General features: G+C 41.6%; 1 protein-coding gene across 1 annotated transcript; it reads left to right on the forward strand.

Annotated features, from left to right (window-relative positions):
* The first annotated feature begins 3,265 nt into the window (after positions 1–3,265).
* Positions 3,266–18,723, forward strand: pfdn1 (prefoldin subunit 1). The gene is made up of 4 exons (XM_026358042.1): positions 3,266–3,400; positions 6,895–7,061; positions 18,342–18,426; positions 18,562–18,723. The coding sequence occupies exons 1-4, from the start codon at positions 3,368–3,370 to the stop codon at positions 18,643–18,645; spliced, it is 369 nt and encodes a 122-aa protein (XP_026213827.1). The 5' UTR covers positions 3,266–3,367; the 3' UTR covers positions 18,646–18,723.
* The last annotated feature ends 529 nt before the right edge of the window (positions 18,724–19,252 follow it).

A 19,252-nucleotide genomic window follows, 5' to 3' on the forward strand; every position in this document is an offset into this window, starting at 1 on the left:
CAGAGACACATGGACACAAATAATCAATAATTATTTAAGTGAAGAGTTTATATTTATAATAAGAGGAATCCTATTGATCACTGAGCATTTTCATGTTTGTGTCCTCCACTCACACCATCACTAACAATCAGCCACCTGAAGGTGAGCTCTGGTTGCCATGGAAACAGGGGAGGAGTGACTCCACTTACCTAGGGACTTTGCTGTTGAACCTTTGCTCCGCTTGTCAGGTGCAGTTTAGTCCAGAGTTTATATTCAGAGTGAGACGTAAGTGCAGAGATGGGTCCCATTAGCCTAGCTTAGCATGAAGACTGATTATTGATTAGGTGCAGAAGCAGGAATGAGGTTTGTGTATTCACATCTAGGTGTGGTCTGGCCCCGCCCCTGTAGTGGCCGTGATCAAAAAACACAACTGATGTTTCTTTTAAAATTGATAATTGAAGACTTTATTTAAAAAAGCTCAGTTTATTACTTTTATAATTTAATTATTTGAACTATTTTAGAGACTTATCTGGGTTTCCTGGATCAGGATCAACTGATTAGAGACTTACTCACATTAAACCTGATACACAATCAATAATCATTTACAACAACCAGTCAGAACCTTAGTCTGATCTGGTCCCAAATGGTCTGTAGTGAGTGGTTTCTGAAGGTCTCCGTCCTCTCAGAAGTTTTTTTTTTTTTTATTATTTCTCAGAAAATAAGTGAAAAATATTATTTTATTAATATGTAAATCTACAGGTGATAAATGCAATAAAAAAAACTGCATGTGTGAATCTTTGTTCCTACTCTGACTGATCAAAACCAACCTATATTTATTTAGCGTCTTTGAATTTGTTATAGACTACATTAAATTATTGCTTCATTAATTATTATGCAGTAGTATCACCTATATCATTCTCCATGAGTACTTGTACTTTTGATACTAAAATTAATTTTGTTTCAAACTGTTTTCTCTGGGCCCCTCCCCAATCTGACCAGTAACGTCATGTTTAGCCACATGTCGTCATTTAACCGCTGGTTGTCTAAGTGGTGTCCCGCAAACAACTGAATATAGACTGAAAAAAAAAAAAAAAAAATAGATTGAATATAAGAGAAAGCATCCATCCCACTTTAGATGGTTCGTCTCTTCTCTCTAGAAATATGAGTTTATTTAACCCTGACATCTCAGAGTGGAGCCCAGGATGCAAGGACGCAGTCTTACACACCTCCCTGCAGCTTCCTTACAGCCGTCACCCCCAAAAACTACCATAACCCCATAGAGACAGTGTCTGCTCCCCGACAACCTCAATTACAATTGCAAGAAAAAGTATGTGGGATTACGTGGAGTTTTGCATGAATTGGTCATAAAATGTGCTCTGATCTTCATCTAACTCACAACAATAGAAAAACACAGTCTGCTGAAAATAATAGTACACAAACATTATATGTTTTTATTGAACATAACATGTAAACATTCACAGTGCAGGGTGTAAAAAGTATGTGAACCTTTGGACTTAATAACTGGTTGACCGTTCTTTGGCAGCAATAACCTCAACCTCAATAACCTCATCCTGTAGTTGCAGATCAGACCTGTACAACGATCTGGAGTAATTTTGGACCACTCCTCTTAACAAAACTGTTTCAGTACAGCACTATTCTTGGGATGTCTGGTGTGAATGGCTCTCTTAAGGTCATGCCACAGCATTTCAATCGGGTTGAGGTCAGGACTCTGACTGGGCCACTCCAGAAGGTGTATTTTGTTCTGTTGAAGCTATTCTTTTGTTGAATTACTTGTATGCTTTGGATCATTGTTCTGTTGCATCACCCATCCTCTGTGGTGTCCAGTTGGCGGACAGGTGGTCTTACGTTTTCCTGCAAAATGTCTTGATAAACTCTGGAATTAACTTTTCCATCAATGACAACAATCCGTCCAGGCCCTGAGGCAGCAAAGCAGCCCCAAACCATGATGCTCCCTCTGCCATGTTTTACAGTGGGGATGAGGTTTTGATGTTGGTGTGCTGTGCCTTTTTTTCTCCACACTTAGTCTTGTGTGTTTTTTCCAAAGAAGATTTCAACAGAATATTTTGCAAACTTCAAACGTGCTGCAATATTTTTTTTGGACAGTAATGGCTTCCCCCATGCACTCCATTCTTGTTTGATGTTTTCCTTATTGTAAATGTGTCAACAAAAATGTTATCATGTGCCAGAGATTTCTGTCGGTCTTTAGCTGACACTCTAGGATGCTTCTTTACCTCATTAAGCATTCTGCGCTGTGCTCTTGCAGTCATCTTTACAGGACGACCACGCCTAGGGAGAGTAGCAACAGTGCTGCAACAGTAAACCCAAAACTGGTGTATGTTTTTAAAGGGCAGGACAGCTTTTAGGAACACATCCAATATCATCACACTGATTGGACTCAAGGTTGGCTCACTCCTGGCTCCAATTAGCTTTTGGAGAAGTAATTAGGCTAGGGGTTCACATACTTTTTCCACCCTGCACTGTGAATGTTTACGTTATGTTCAATAAAAACATGAAAACATATAATGTTTGTGGACTATTATTTTCAGCAGACTGTGTTTTTGTATTGTTGTGACTTAGATGAAGATCGGAGCACATTTTATAACCAATTCCTGCAAAACTCTACGTAATCCCAAAGGGTTCACATACTTTTTCTTGCAACTGTATTTATATCAAAATACAACAAGAGGAGTGATTCATAAGAACCTAATACAAATAAAGTGTGGACTGTTAAATATCAGATCTCCCTCGTCTAAAATCCTGTTAGTGAATGATTTGATTCAATCAATTAGACTTAATTTGTTGCACTGAAACCTGGCTGCAGCAGGAAGAATATGTCTGTCTGAATGAGTCACAACTATGACCACCTGTGTGAATGTTAATAAAGAATCTTAGTCATCCATAATTTTCAGGAAGGTGAGTCATGGAAACGTCTTTCTTGATAGGTTGAAAATGTTCACTACTCATCCAAGTAGTTTCTTCAGTCTTAATCTGTATGAAGATTTCTAGTCAGGATTTAGTACATCACATCACAGAACAGCACTGGTAAAGGTCACTAATGATATTTCATTAGCATCAGACAATGGACTACTCTCTATACTTCTTTTGTTAGATCTTAGTGCTGCATTCGACACTATAAATCACAACATTTTATTACACAGACTGGAACATGTTATTGGGATTAACGGAACAGCGCTAGGGTGGTATAAATCGTATCTACTGGAGAGATTTCAATCTTAGTTCTGCTTCAACAGATTAGTCTTCTTTTCTTTCTCCACTCACTCCAACCGCTGGAGGCAGACTCTCGGTGCTAATGAAGTCAATGCAGAAGAAGATGTTAGGCGCATGCGCATTCTAAGTGCTAGCAGAGATGGCAGCTCCCATAGACCTAGAGTTGAAAAAGGTAACGAAACGGTTATGTATGTTTCATATTATTTTCTCTTCACATGTTCACCTTTCCGCTAGGTTAATCCGAATCTAACAAATGAGGTCTGTGGCAACTGCGATGTGTAAATAAACAGCACTTTAATAAAAGGACAGAGGTAGCCACAGTAACACAATCGCTAACCGATAGCATATTGAGGTAACGTTGTTGCTGCGTTCAGCGCACATCGGAGATCTGGGTTACCTATTAAATGTTTAACAGAACGGTTTCGATTTTACGTTAGAGCGACGACGGAGCAACCCGGTCTAGTTTGAAGTTGATATTTTGTGTTGTGAGTCTTAGACTAACGCTTTAAACACCGTACACGTAGTTTTCCGACCACCGATGTGCGGTATGCACGCATGCAGCATTAGCATGAGGAGCGAGCTATTAGCATGCTGAGCTAGCTGTTAGAACAGAAACAGATTTCAGTGTTTGGTATTTAAACTGTTTATTATATGTAAAACTGAACTGCATTTAAACCACGAACTGGGTTTAAAGGGAAAATTATTCAGTGTTTTGTCATCTTGTCGACACAGTGTTAAAATCATCACAGTTAAAACCTAAATTATGTTAGTTTAGTGTTCAGTTCAATTCAATTTTATTTGTAGAGCGCTTTTTACAATTGACATTGTCACAAAGCAGCTTTACACAACCAAGGAACAGTACATGAACAGTGAATGTCTATGAATCATGAAATCAGATTGTCCCTGATGAGCAAGCCGAGGCCGACGGTGGCAAGGAAAAACTCCCTGAGAAGGCAACAGGAAGAAACCTTGAGAGGAACCAGACTCAACAGGGAACCCATCTTTATATGGGTGATTACATGCTGTGTAGGCAGCAGGCAGTCCAGTATAACAGTTAATGTCTTTAAGTTAATGTGGAGTCCAGTTAGTTAATTGCAGGCAGACTTGTTCCATTCCTGGACTATCGAGTGTTGAGTCGAGACCTCCGAGAAACAGCTGCCGACGTCCGCCGAGGCCAAGACCGACTTCATAGTAGTGTGTGACCAACTCCAGTCTCCAAACGCATCCCATAGGGCGAACGGTGGATCCAGGCGACGAGATCTCCAGCCAGAAGTTGGGCATCAGGACGAGTCAGAGGGCAGAGGGTGGATTGATGTGTAGCTTGACATTGAGACAGGAAGAGGGAAATAGAGAGGTAGAGAAAGAAAGAGATGGCAGTTAGTTGTATTCACCGTCAGATAAAGTTTGAGGTGAATGTATATTTAGAATAGTGCAGCAGGAACTCCGGCAGGACTAATTATGACAGCCTAACTAAAAGGGTGGGCCAGAAGGAAACACAGACATTAAGGGCTCCCTGGGATGTAGAGCAACCTTACACTTCACCATCAACAAACCTGAGTGATCAGTGAGAGTTGGGAAGACAGCATCTAAACATACCAGTTCACCATAATGCTCTACATCCATGAGTCCTTCCCAAATCTATTTACAAAAATGCTTGACTAAATAAATAGGTTTTCAGGCTAGACTTAAACACTGAGACTGTGTCTGAGTCCCGATCGCTATTTGGAAGGATATTTCATAACTTTGGGGCTTTGTAAGAAAAGGCTCTGCCCCCAGCTGTAGTTTTCATGATACGAGGTACTGACAGGCAGCCAGCATCCTTTGATCGAAGTAGGCGTGGTGGATCATAAGACACTAGCAGTTCACTTAGATACTGCGGCGCAAGACCATTTAATGCTTTAAATGTCAGAAAAGTAGTATTTTAAAGTCAATGCAAAATTTCACAGGGAGCCTTCTGCATCATTTAGTGACAAAATATTTCTTATCTTGGCAATATTTCTGAGGTGAAAGAAAGCTGTCCTGGGGATATTATCTACATCAGCTTCAAATGAAAGACTGGAATCTAGAATCAAACCAAGGTCTTTTACTGTTGCACTAGATGTAACAGAAAGGCCATCCAGAGATTTACGGTGTGATCTAAAATCTTGCTTCTAGCTGCAGATGATCCTATAACTAGTACTTCTGTCTTATCAGGATTTAGCAGAAGGAAGTTAATTACCATCCAGTCTCGTATATCCTTTACACATTGCTCAACTTTTTTAAGCAGTTTGATCTCATCTGGTTTTGATGAAACATGTAACTGTGTGTCGTCAGCATAAAAATGAAAGTTATACCATGCTTACGGATAATGTTGCCCAGAGGAAGCATGTAGAGGGGAAAAAAGCAGTGGGCCTAAAACTGAACCCTGTGGAACACCAAACTCCACTGGAGAGCATGTGGAGTAGTCGCCATTTAGATCTACATACTGATAACGATCAGTCAAATAGGACCTAAGCCAGGAGAGGGCCGTTCCCTTAATTCCAACAACATTTTCTAGTCTGTGAAGGAGAATACTATGGTCAATAGTGTCAAAAGCTGCACTGAGGTCGAGTAGCACAAGCATAGTGACGCTACCCTGATCAGAGGCCAATAGGAGGTCATTTACTACTTTAACAAGTGCCGTCTCTGTGCTATGATGAGGCCATAATCCTGACTGATAGAGTTCGTGTATGTTATTTCTATGAAGATACGAGGATAGCTGCCCAGCTACTGTCTTTTCGAGAATCTTTGAGATAAAGGCGAGATTTGATATCGGCCTGTAATTGGACAGCTGACAGGGGTCGAGATCAGGTTTCTTGATTAGCGTTTTAATAACTGCTAATTTAAAACACTTTGGGACATACCCACAGCTGAGTGAGGAATTTATGATTGTCAGCAGGGGTTCTATTATTTCCGGCACTATCTGTTTTAGAAAGTGTGTCGGTATAGGGTCTAATGTACAGGTTGATGATTTTGCAGAAGAGATGAGTGAAATTAGTTCATTCTCTTTAAGAGGAGTAAAGTAATCTAGGTACTGATCTGCTGAGGTTAGCTCGTCACCTGCGTCAACTAAATTGTCTGGTTTCAAAGCTTGAATTTTCTGCCTTATATTTAGTTATTGAAAAAGTTCATGAAGTCCTCACTACTGCACAACGTTGTTGTGGAGCTATCTGCAGTGGTCTTCTTTCTAGTTAATTTGGCTACTGTATTAAATAAAAATCTAGGGTTATTTTTGTTGTTTTCTATAAGAGTGGAGAGATACGTTGATCTAGCTGCACTAAGAGCTTTTTTATAGTTCAGGATGCTCTCCTTCCATGCTATCTGTAGTGTTAGTTTGTGTGATTTTTTTATTTTCGTTACTACAGTTAATACACATAAACGGGCTGAGAATAACAGCAATATATAACTGTAATTTTTATTTGTCTACTGTGATTTGTGATGATGAGGATGATAATTGGAAATTTCAGTGCCAACATGTTTGTATGACAGTAACATACCATTAAAACCAGTATAGTTCTTTAGTTCCAGACCACATCAGACCAGGTCCAAATTTAAACCTCACTTGTTTAGTTTATTTAGTAATTTATTTAAGTTCAAACCCGAAGATGTTCTGGTGATTTTAATCAGAGTGACACCTCCTGTTTGTAGGCCTTCTCAGAGCTGCAGGTGAAGATGATTGACACACAGCAGAAAGTCAAGATGGCTGACCTGCAGATCGATCAGCTGACCCGTGTTCAGAAACACGCTAAGCTGACTCATGCTGAGATCACCACTCTCCCCGACAACACGCGACTCTACGAAGGTGTCGGACGCATGTGAGTTTCTGTGACGACCAGCATCTGTGTTCACCTGACAGAGGAAATTTCAGTGTTGTGAACCATTAGTTGAGGTTTAATTGAACTAAACTACATTAGAAATTTCTTCTGTTTTAAACTGTTTAATGCCCTGCCTGTCCCCAAAAAAGTCACACACTCTAAATACTTTGTTGCCTTTACCTTTGATTACAGCACATTTGTCGTGTCATCGTTTCAATAACCTTCTCCAGTGTCTCAACATTTATTCTCGTCCAGAGTTGCATTATTTTTTCTTTAAGATGTTGTGTTGATGATGGGAGAGTCAGAACTTAATTCAGAATCAGAATCAGAATCAGAAACAATTTATTGCCAGGTGCGATTAAGGGCATTTTACAGCACTAGGAATTTGTCCTCATGTTAGGTGCAGACATAAGAGAATAGAAGGAGAACAAAAAAAGAAAAGAGGGACATACAGAGCCAGAAGGCACAATAATAATTATGAGAAAATATTGTTGTGGCTGTGAAAATGAGTATGAGCATAAATATTAATGTAGATATGTATATGAACATAAATATGAATATTCGTAGTCAGTTGGGAGGGGTGGGTTGTGCAGAAGTTATCTGCGGGAAATTGGGGAACTGTTCAGCAGGCTGACAGCAGCTGGGAAGAAACTGTTCTTGTGGCGTGAGGTCCTGGTCCGGTTGGACCGGAGTCTCTTGCCAGAGGGGAGAGGCTGAAATAGTGCATGGCCGAGGTGAGAGGGATCAGCTATAATCCTGGATGCACGTCTCTGGGTCCTGGAGACGTACAGGTGAGTGATGGGAGGCTGCAGCCAATCACCTTCTCTGCAGAGCATATGATTCTCTGCAGCCTGGCCTTGTCCCTGGCAGTGGCTGCATCAAACCAGACTGTGATGGAGGAGGTGAGGATGGATTCGATGATGGCAGTGTAGAAGCTGGTCAACATCTGCTTAGGGAGGTTATACTTCTTCAGCTGCCGCAAGAAGTACATCCTTTGCTGAGCCTTCTTGGTGAGAGAGCTGAGAGCTCCCACTTGAGCTCCTGGGTGATGGTGGTGCCCAGGAAACAGAAGGACTCAACAGAGGTGACCGGGGTGTTACAGCGGATTACAGGGAGGAGGGGGGGCTGGGTCTCTTCTGAAATAAGCTCCAGGTTGTTCAAGCTGCACCATGACACCAGACGGTCCATCTCGCTCCTGTAGGCTGACTCATCTCCATCAGAGATGAGTCCAATGAGGGTGGTGTTGTCTGCGAACTTTAGGAGTTTCACGGACTGGTGTCCAGATGTGCAGTTGTTTGTGTACAGGGAGAATAACAGAGGAGAGAGGACGCAGCCTTGGGGGGGATCCAGTGCTGATGGTCCGGGAGTCCGAGACATGCTTCCTCAGCCTCACGAACTGCCGTCTGTCTGTCAGGAAGTCTGTAATCCACCTGCACAGTGAGTCCGGCACGTTCAGCTGAGAGAGCATGTCTTAGAGCAGAGGTGGAACAGTAGTGTTGAAGGCAGAGCTGAAGTCCACAAACAGTATCCCGGCATAGGATCCTGGGGAGTCCAGGTGCTGGAAGAGGAAGTGGAGAGCCATGTTTACAGCGTCGTCTACAGATCTATTGGCCCTGTAGGTGAACTGCAAGGGGTCCAGCAGGGGAGCTGTAATATCCTTGAGGTGGGACAAGACAAGACGCTCAAAAGACTTCATGACCACAGAAGTCAGGGCAACGGGTCTGTAGTCTTTGAGTCATGTGGTTTTTGCCTTTTTAGCAATAGGGGTTATGGCTGAGGTTTTAAAGCAGACTGGCACATGGCAGGTCTCCAGTGAGGTGTTGAAGATACCAGTGAACACAGGAGACAGTTGGTCGGCAAAGTGCTTTAGGGCAGAGGGGTTACAGGCAGAGTCTGGGCCCGCGGCTTTGCGGGGGTTCAGTCGTTTAAATACCTTGTTAACATCTCTCTCTTAATAATAATAATAATAATAATAATAAATACTTTATCGATCCCCTTGGGGAAATTGTGGGTGGACAGCTGCTAGACGGCATGTCAGCGCTACACTACGGGGTTTCGGTGTCTTGTCCAAGGACACCTCAGGAAGTAGCCAGGAGGAACCGGGAATCAAACCATTCACCCTGGGGTTCGTAGGCGACTGCTCTACCCCCTGAGGGTAGAGCTATCTATTAGATAGATAGATAGAGAGAGGTGAGGGCAGGGAAGGTGACACTAAGATGTGAAACTGAGGTGGAGGGGCTGCTGCTGCTGCTCAGTGGCTGGTGGGGGGATCACAGGTCCGTCCTATTGTCTGTCAAAACGGCAATAGAACTCGTTCAGGCTGTTGGCTAGACGCAGGACGTTTTCAGAGTGGTGGGCTCTGGGCTTGTAGTTGGTGATGGCCTTAAGCCCGGTTTTCAGACAGAAGCAGAGTCATTGGCTGAGAGTTGTTGTTGCATTCTCTCACTGTACACTGATTTAGCTTTTTTCTCTCTGTAGCTTTCTCTGTCCCCACTCCTGAATGCAGCCTCTTTGTTAGACCTCAGCTGTCTGAGTTTGGATGTGAACCAGGGTTTGTCATTGTTGTAAGTCACCCTGGTGCGTGATGGGATGATGCTGTCCTCACAGAAGTTGACGTATGACGTCACAGCATCTGTGTATTCGTCCAGACCATTAGTGGCAGTTCTGAAAACATCCCAGTCGGTACAGTCCAAACACTGCCTTAGTTCCTCCACAGCCTCGCTGGTCAACTTCTATATCTGCAGTAGTTTTCTTTCTAGTTAATTTGGCTACTGTATTAAATAAAAATCTAGGGTTATTTTTGTTGTTTTCTATGAGAGTGGAGAGATACGTTGATCTAGCTGCACTAAGAGCTTTTTTATAGTTCAGGATGCTCTCCTTCCATGCTATCTGAAATACTAACAATTTAGTTTGGCGCCATTTACGTTCTAACATTCGAGCAGTCTGTTTTAAGGCGCGCGTGTCATCGTTATACCAGGGAGCAAGTTTCTTATCTCTGATGACTTTTCTTTTAACTGGAGCTACATTATCTAAGGTATAACGTAATGACGACTCGAGATATTCAGTCGCCTGGTCTAGTTCTGTGGTGTCAGACGGTGATCCAATCAAAGTTGATAACTCTGGGAGATTACTAATAAAGCTCTGTGCGGTAGTTGATGTAAATGTACGTTTAATGCGATAGCGCGACGCTGAGTATACATTATTAATATGACACACTGTAGTTGAAACAAGATAGTGGTCTGAGATAACTTCAGACATTGGGAGCGTAAGTAAATTTCTTATACTTAAACCGAAGGATATTATTAAATCTAACGTGTGACCCGCTTAATGTCCTACTACACACTGATCTACTCCTAGCGAGTCCAATATGGACATAAATGCTGTTCTCAGAGGGTCTTCTGGATTCTCAAAGTGAATATTAAAATCTCCAGCAATTAACGCTTTGTCTACAGAAACAACTAGGTTAGAAAGGAAATCTGCAAATTCACAAAGAAATTCAGAGTAGGGCCCTCGGGCTCTGTAAATGATAATTAGCGGGATCGGCTGAGCAGACTTTATATTTGTATCTATACTTGTTATGTTACTATAAAGACATTCAAAAGCTTTAAATTTGTGTACATGCTTTTGTACGATAGTCAGTTTATCATTGTAAATAACTGCGACACCTCCTCCTCTACCAGTCAGACGAGGCTGGTGAATGTAGCTGTATCCAGGAGGAGTTGCTTCATTCAAAGCTACATACTCATCCTGTTTAATCCAGGTTTCTGTTAAACAGAGTATATCAAACTCCTGATCTGTGATAGTTTCATTAACAGTAAGAGCTTTAGATGTAAGAGATCTAATATTTAACAATCCTAACTTCAGACCAGAGGTGCTGGCTGTGCAATCAGTGTGCTCTGAATTTGAGGTCTGTATGTTAATTAAATTAGTAAAACATACTTTCTGGGTTTTTCTGACTTTTTGTTTGGCTCGAGGCACAGGCGTATATCGTTAGCTCCGGCATGTACCACTATCTTAGAAAAGCTATGCTGTCCTAAGGCCCTAAGATTGCCTTCAATGTCCGGTGCCCTGGCCCCCGGGATACACCTGACCACAGCCGCTGGAGCCCCTAAAGGTCTGGCTAATTTCACGTGTCTCATGATGGAGTCTCCTATAACCAGAGTTCTTCCAGGTTTCTCAGTGGGTGAATCACTGAGGGGGGCAAACCTGTTAGACACGTGAAGCGCGGGGGTGGTGTCCTCCGGTGGGCTAGCTTTAGCCTTAGCCTTAGCTTTGGCTGCGTGAGTATGCCGCCGAGTCGTCACCCACTCGCCCCGCTGTGAGGGCTCTAATGCCAGAGTCGGGGACTGGCTATCTCCGCCTGCGGCACCCAGACTGTCTGCTACAGAAATAACACTACTTTCACTCTCTCTAACCCTCTCTAAAGTCTGGATGCGCTCCTCTAACGCTGTTATCTTCTCCGTCAGAGTGCTAACTAACACACACCTGTCACAGGTAAAATTACCGCTAACGACAGAGGAAGACGGTCTAAACATCCTGCACTCTACACACTGAACAAGCTGAATATTACTCATATTAACGTACCTGAGTTGTAGAAATGTTGGAGAAATGTTGTGTAGAGTTTAAAAATCCCGCTGTTGCTCTCAGACGAAAAAACACGCGCGTCCTCCAAGAAGCGGAAACGGAAGTCTCCTCTTACTTTACTGATCCCCAAGGGGAAATTTTGGTGTTGCAGCAGCCATTACACACAAAAACATTTGAACATTGAGTAACATGATCTACACAACAATACACGAAACACAGTACAAGAATAACACACAGTATAGACAGTAATAACAACAAAACACACTGTAGGACTTGAATGTAAAGTGACTTAGTTACACATTGTTAAACCATCAGCGTTGACACTGACTCTCCATCAGGGAGTCATTGTATAGGCTGATGGCTGTTGGCACAAATGACTTCCTGTACCTTTCCTTGTCACAGCAGAGCTGGAGAAGTCTCTGACTAAAAATGCTCCGCTGTTTGACAAGTGGGCTGTGGAGAGGATGTGAGCTGTTCTCCATGATGCTCAGCAGTTTGTGCAGCATCCTCCTCTCCACCACCTGCTCTAAAGGTTACGTGCTATACTGCAAGAAATGAGAGCAGCACCTTCCCGAGTGGGAATGTGAGAACTAAGTTCTGTTAGTTTCTAGGTCCTAGTTGTTCAGTTAGTGTTTGGACTGGTTGGTGTCGAGTGTGGTGTCATTAGGTTTGGTTAAGAACTATTTTAGAGTTTAGTCACCATGATGGAGGTTCCTCTAGCAGCTGGTGGCCCCAGTCAGTGTTCATGTTAACAGAATTTAATATTAATAGGAGAGATGTGGGTTTTCGAGACGTTTATAAAAGTAAGGTCTTTCCTGACTCTTCACTTCCATGTTCAATCATCACAATAAAGATGACAGATAAAAATGACAGTTATCTTTCTCTGATGGTTTAAGTTTCAATGCAGCTGAATGTGCAGAATTCTTTCTCCAGGACATATTGTAAGCGTCAAACCCCTCCAGATGATCCAAAATGCGGCAGCACGCCTCATTTTCAATCAACCTAGAAGGTCTCATGTCACACCGCTCTTCAGATCTTTACACTGGCTTCCTGTGGCTGCAAGGATCAGGTTCAAAGCTCTGTCTCTTGCCTACAGAGTGGTGAACTCCACAGCTCCATCTTATCTCAATTCAATCGTTCAGGTCTACATCCCCTCCCGTCCACTGCGCTCAACCAGGGAACGTCGTCTGGTGGTACCAGCACCACACAGTCGACACCAAGGAAAACTGTTCAGCTCAGTGATCCCAAGATGGTGGAATGAGCTGCCTATCTCTGCACGCTCAGCCACCTCACTTGCAATCTTTAAAAAACTGCTGAAAACAGAACTCTTTCGCATCTTCCTTTGCACTTAAAAAAAAAAAAAAAAAAAAAAAAAAAAAAAAAAAAAAAAATTCTACCCTTTCTTTCTAACATCTCTTGAAACAGTAACACTTTTTTGATAGCACTTGTACTGATACTACAGTATAAAGCTATGGACGTTCCGCAGTAGTTCACTGCTGATAGAAGGTTCTAACAAAGACAGATCATCACTGCTGCTCTGTTTCATGTTGTTCTCATGTTTTTACTGTGTCGGCGGATGTGAGTACATCTCTAATGAGATTGACCACAAACATCCCTACATGATCCACACTGTGTGTTCTCACTGTCATTCAGTGTTTGGACAATATTCTCTGTCCTTCCACCATTTTGGTCTCTGATTAAAAGTCCTCCTCCCTACTCCGAACAGTTTTCACCTTAGGAGCTCTTTTAAGGTCTAAGATACTTTGTAAATCATTTTTATCTTACTAGGGTTAGGGTTAGGTCTAGGGTTATGATTTAGTCTGATCTTTAAGGACAAATTCTTAGAAAACGTCATCAACAGGAGAAACTTTTAGATTCAGGAAACTTTGTGAATACAGACCATGATGTCCAATCCAGGAAATGAGAATAGACATTGGTGGTTCAGATCTACCTTGACTAACAGCCAAACAGAGTCGGTGTGCTGCTCACAAATGGCATCAGCTGATGTGACCTATGCCTCATAAAAATGAGATCTCAGACATGCTATCAAGACTTGTTGATCTGCATGTAGCTGGACAGAGTTGGTGATCTCAAAGAGTTTATACACTGCCAAAATTAAAGGCAACACTTAACACATCCTAGATCTGGATGAATGAAATCTTCCATTTAAAAATCTTTATTCATTATATTATAAAATGTGTTGAGAACAAAATAACATAAGAATGATCAATGGAAATCAAATCAATTTTTTCCCATGGAGGTCTGGATTCAGAATCATACTAAAAATAAAAGTGGAAAAGTGAGATCACAGGCTAAACCAACTTCTGTGGAAATTCCACAAGACAATTCAAAATGAGGCTCAGCATGGCATCAATGCCTTCATCGTGCAGGAACTGCTGACACACTCCAGCCACACAGGGCCTTGCATTGTCATGCTTTAGAAGGAACCCAGGGCCCACTGCACCTGCAGATGGTCTTACAATGTGTCTGAGGAAGTCATGCTGGTAACTAATGGCAGCCAGGGCACCTATGGCTAGCACATAGAACCCTTCATAACACATTCGCTGACCCACCGCAAAACGGGTCATGCTGGAGGATGTTGCAGGCAGCAGAATGTTCTTCGTGTGTCACATGTGCTCAGTTTGAACCTGCTCTCATCAATGAAGAGCACAGGGTGCCCTCATGAAGTCTGTTTCTGGCAGTTTGAGCAGAAACTTGCACGTAAGTGGCCTGCTAGAGGTCATTTAGTAGGACTCTGGCAGTGCTCCTACTGTTTCTCCTGTTCCTCCTTGCACAAAGGAGCAGATAGCGGTCCTGCTGCTGGGTTGTTGTCCCTGTACGACCCCTTCCACATCCCCTGGTTTACAGGGCTGTCTCCTGGTATCTCCTCCCTGCTCTTGATACTGTGCTGGAAGACACGGCAAACCGTATTGGCACAGTGCACATTGATGTGCCATCATGGATGAGCTGTGCTACCTAAGCAACGTCTGTGGGTTGCAGACACCGCCTCATGCTACCTCTTGTGTGGAGGACACTGGCAAAGTGCAAAAGTGATCAAATATCAGCTAGAAAGGGTATGGACAGGGAAATTTTAATTGGCACCCAGCCAAGATCAGTCGAAAGGCACAAAATGTTCAGTGAGGTGAAGAACTGTAGAGTAACAGTTACAGACTTGGAGGATTCACTGGAGCTGGTTTACATCTCTGTTCCTGAGTGAACTATATGCATTACATTGAACAGGTATCCATGCCAGAACACTGTGACACTGTAGACCACTTTGACATCCCACAACACTACAGAGAAAATGTCTAATAACAATAACTAATAATAAAAGTAAATCTAGTACAGAACGAGTTCAGAGACACAGAATCCACATCAAGGAGTCAGAGTCCTGTCAGAATCCAGTCCTCAGTCAAAAGGAGACACTGTGGAATCACATGAACAGAGACTTCCTGAGAATCTGTCTGAGCTGAACAGTTCTGCGAGGAAGATCAAAGATCCTTCTGGACTTTGTTCAGGTCTGATCCACAGCTACAGAAGAACTTGTTGAGGTTTTCGCTGCCAAAGGTTCAAACATTTTTTACTCACTGAAATCAGTTTATAACATTTGTATCATTTTGTAGAATTTTGTTTTCGTTCATATTCTGTCTCTGTCCTGAAGTGCAAACCTACAAAATCAGCAGCTCAAATGATTCTTCTCCCCTCTGACTGAGTCCAGAATCCTGTTTGTCCAGTTTAATCTCAGCATGTTAAGCTATTCTATGTGCTGATGTAGCGATGTCTCAGGTGCAACAGTAGGTGGCGCTAGTCTGTATTAATCACTAAGGGAAACCAGAAGTGGACAACGGACTGCAGTTGTAAAAACACGGGAGCTTGATTTCTCTTCTTGTGAACAAAAAAAAAAAAAAAAAAAAAAAAAAAAGAAATCAATTAATCAAACTTCAAGCTGCTTAAAAGGATGGATGTCCTCCAATTTCCTTCTCCTAAATCCAGACAAGATAGAGGTTATTTTGTTTGGGCCTAAAAATCTCAGAGACACTATGTCTAATCACATTCTCACCCTTGATGACTTAGTATTGGCCTCAAGTAATACTGTAAGAAATCTTGGAGTTATCTTTGATCAGGATATCTCTTTCACTTCATACATCAAAGATATCTCTAGAACTGCCTTTTTTCACCTGAGAAACATAGTAAAAATTAGGAGCATCCTGTCCCAAAGTGATGCTGAAAAACTAGTCCATGCATTTGTTACTTCCAGACTGGACTATTGTAATTCATTATTAATAGTTGTCCCAATAACTCGTTAAAAAGCCTCCAGTTAATCCAAAATGCTGCAGCCAGAGTTCTGACTGGGCTTAGTAAGAGAGATCATATTTCTCCTTCTCAAGTTAAACGGCCATCTGCCTCGACCGGTTGGGGAGCAGGAAACAGTTATACAAACAAAACAATAATACAAACAACTACCACATCGGTCCTTGGGAAGACCAGTTCCAATGTAAAGACATTGTAATCTAATGGAGAGTCTTCCCAAGGACAGATTTGTTTTAGCTTACAGAAGATCGCAAAAGGCTCGCCGGTAGAGGTATGTTTTAAGGAGAGTTTTAAAAGATGTTACTGAGTTAGCTGATCTTATATCCTCGGGTAAGCTGTTCCAGAGTTTAGGGGCTCTAACTGAAAAGGCTCTGTCACCTCTAGTAGTCATTCTGACATCAGAGACATGCAGAAAAATTCTACCAGAGGATCTCAGGCTACGTGCAGGCTCATAAGGCTTTAAAAGCTGGGATAAATAGCTGGGGGAAAGGCCATGCAGAGCTTTAAAAGTTATTAATAAAATCTTAAAATCAATCCTAAAACATACTGGCAGCCAGTGTAAGGAAGCTAATACAGGAGTGATGTGTTCATATTTTCTTTTTCTAGTTAAGAGTCTTGCAGCTGAATTCTGAACAATCTGGAGCCGATTAATAGATTTCTGGCTGAGACAAGTGAACAGACTGTTGCAATAGTCAAGGTGTGAGGAAATAAATGCGTGTAAGATTACTTCAGTGTCATGAAAAGAAAGAATTGAATGTATTTTGGAGATATTTCTAAGATGATAAAAACATGCCTGGACAAGCTTTGTGACATGATGCTCTTAAGTTTACTATCAAACCAAACACCAAGACTTTTTGCAGTGGGCTTAGAATTAGCTAAGAGAGAATCTGTGCAGGGCAGAATGTGTTTGGTTATATGTTGTGGACTGATGACAACTATTTCTGTTTTGTCAGAATTCAGCTGCAGAAAATTTTGAGCCATCCAGTTTTTTATCTCATTTATACACTCATGTAAGGAACTCAGTCCCCCGTGGTCTGATATCTTAAAGGGACAGTACAGCTGAGTGTCATCAGCATAGCAATGAAAAGAAACACCATGTTTGCGAATAATATGTCCCAAAGGGAGCATATACAAAGAGAACAAGATTGGCCCCAGCACTGAACCTTGTGGGACTCCGTACTTTACAGGAGAAAAAGACGACTTGTAGTTATTAACTGTAACACAAAACGATCTGTTGGACAGGTATGAGGAGAACCAGTCCAGTGCAGTGCCTTCTATTCCAGCCCAGTGCTTTAGCTGGTCTAACAAAATTTGGTGGTCTACTGTATCAAAAGCAGCACTAAGATCAAGGAGGACAAGAATAGAGCACAAACCAGCATCAGAAGCCAACAGAATGTCATTGGTTACCTTCAGTAGGGCGGTCCCTGTGCTGTGGTGTTTGTGAAAACCAGATTGGAATTCGTCAAAGATGTTATAGTTGTCTGCAGCTAGAAATAAGTGTTTAGACACGTACTTTTCTAAAATCTTTGATATGAAGGGTAGTTTGGAGATTGGTCTGTAGTTTTCGGGGGATGAGGGATCTAGACCAGGTTTTTTCAAAAGAGGTTGCACAGATGCAATTTTAAAATAATCTGGCACAATCCCAGTGGACAGAGAAGTATTGAAAATATTCAGGAGAGAGGGAGCAAGCGAATCAATGATCGAGATTAAGAACTTAGTTGGGATGACATCAACTGGGCTGGAAGATGGTTTCATTTTAGATGCAGTTTGTAGTAGCTCAAGCCCCTCTCCTGTGGAACCAGCTCCCAGTTCAGGTTCTGGAGGCAGACACCCTCTCTACATTTAGGACTACACTTAAAACTTTCCTTTTTTATAAAGCTTATAGTTAGAGATGGATCAGTTGACTCTGAACCATCTCTTAGTTCTGCTGCTATAGGTTAGTCTACTGGAGGACCTCTACTGATACACTGAGCTCCTCTCCTCTCTCCTTTCTCCTCTATCCATTCAAATTCTACCATTTCATGTCATTAACTTTGTGTGTTCTCTCTCCTTTAATTGTTTTCTCCTCTCTCTGTTCTGCTCTACAGTTATCCTCCTCCTTGGAGCTGTATATCTCCAGAGTGCCTCAATATCACTTCTGTTGTGATTTGGCGCTGTACAAATAAAACTGATTTGAAATTTAATTCTAGTCCAACAAACTCTCACCAACACTCGGCTTCATGAACTCATTAACTGGTGTACCAAACCTGTTAACGAGTTCAGAATTAAAGAGACAGTTTAACAAATATCTGTTGAATTGTTGTTAGCACTTTTAAATGGACCATCTTGGGTCTGCTGATGAAGCTTTTGTGATGAACGGCACCTTTCCTTGTTTTTGTGTTTCAGGTTTATCCTGCAGTCGAAAGAGGAGATTAATAATCAGCTGACGGACAAACAGAAAACGGCTGACGAAAAAATCAAAGAGCTTGAGGTACAAATACACAAAGTACACTGTGGTACCCAGTAAATGGCTGATCAGATAATGGAACTAAAAACTGTTTCTATCTCAGTTTCTCAGACCGGCAGCAGGTGTTTTTTACCTCTTCCTTTACCTTCTAATTTACAGCAGAAGAAGGTGTACCTTGAACGCAGCGTAAAAGAGGCAGAAGACAACATCAGGGAGATGCTGCTGTCACGGAGAGGTCACTGATCAATAACCAATAATCAGTCAATTACTGTGTTGAAGCTTCTGTGTTTGATGTTTGTCATTAAAGTTTAAATTAAACGAGCTGAGGAGTGATTTAAATTATTCTGATTTAAGACCACAACCCTGCATACAAAGTACTTGTTAATCACATTTCTTATTTAAATAATGTTTGTTGAATTTGTCTCCAGTTGAATAAAAACAAACTTCAACCTTAGTGTAGCGGTGAAAAAAACTGCAGTATTATAACCTAATCATTACTGTGTTTAACTACAGTATTTCTTCAGGGTTATTGATCCACGAGTCCTTTTAATGTTTTAAGTACATTATACTTGCAAAATTTTACTTTTGAATGCATAACTTTGTAACAGATTATTTCTACACTGGGGTAACTAAACATCAGTAAGTGTTTTCCAACAAATATTAAGTTCATTTTTCCATAATTAAGGAATTCAAACTTGTGTCAAGTGAAGTATGTGACACCATTTGTGTTATATCGACTATTACCTTTTTACAGTTAATAAAATAATAATAGTAATAATTCAGCTTTTATCATTAACTTATAACTTACAAACATTTAGGTTTTAACTTGGCTTTAAAAGATTGTTTTTCT

Source organism: Anabas testudineus, chromosome 10 (assembly GCF_900324465.2).
Source record: "Anabas testudineus chromosome 10, fAnaTes1.2, whole genome shotgun sequence".
Lineage (NCBI taxonomy): Eukaryota > Metazoa > Chordata > Actinopteri > Anabantiformes > Anabantidae > Anabas > Anabas testudineus.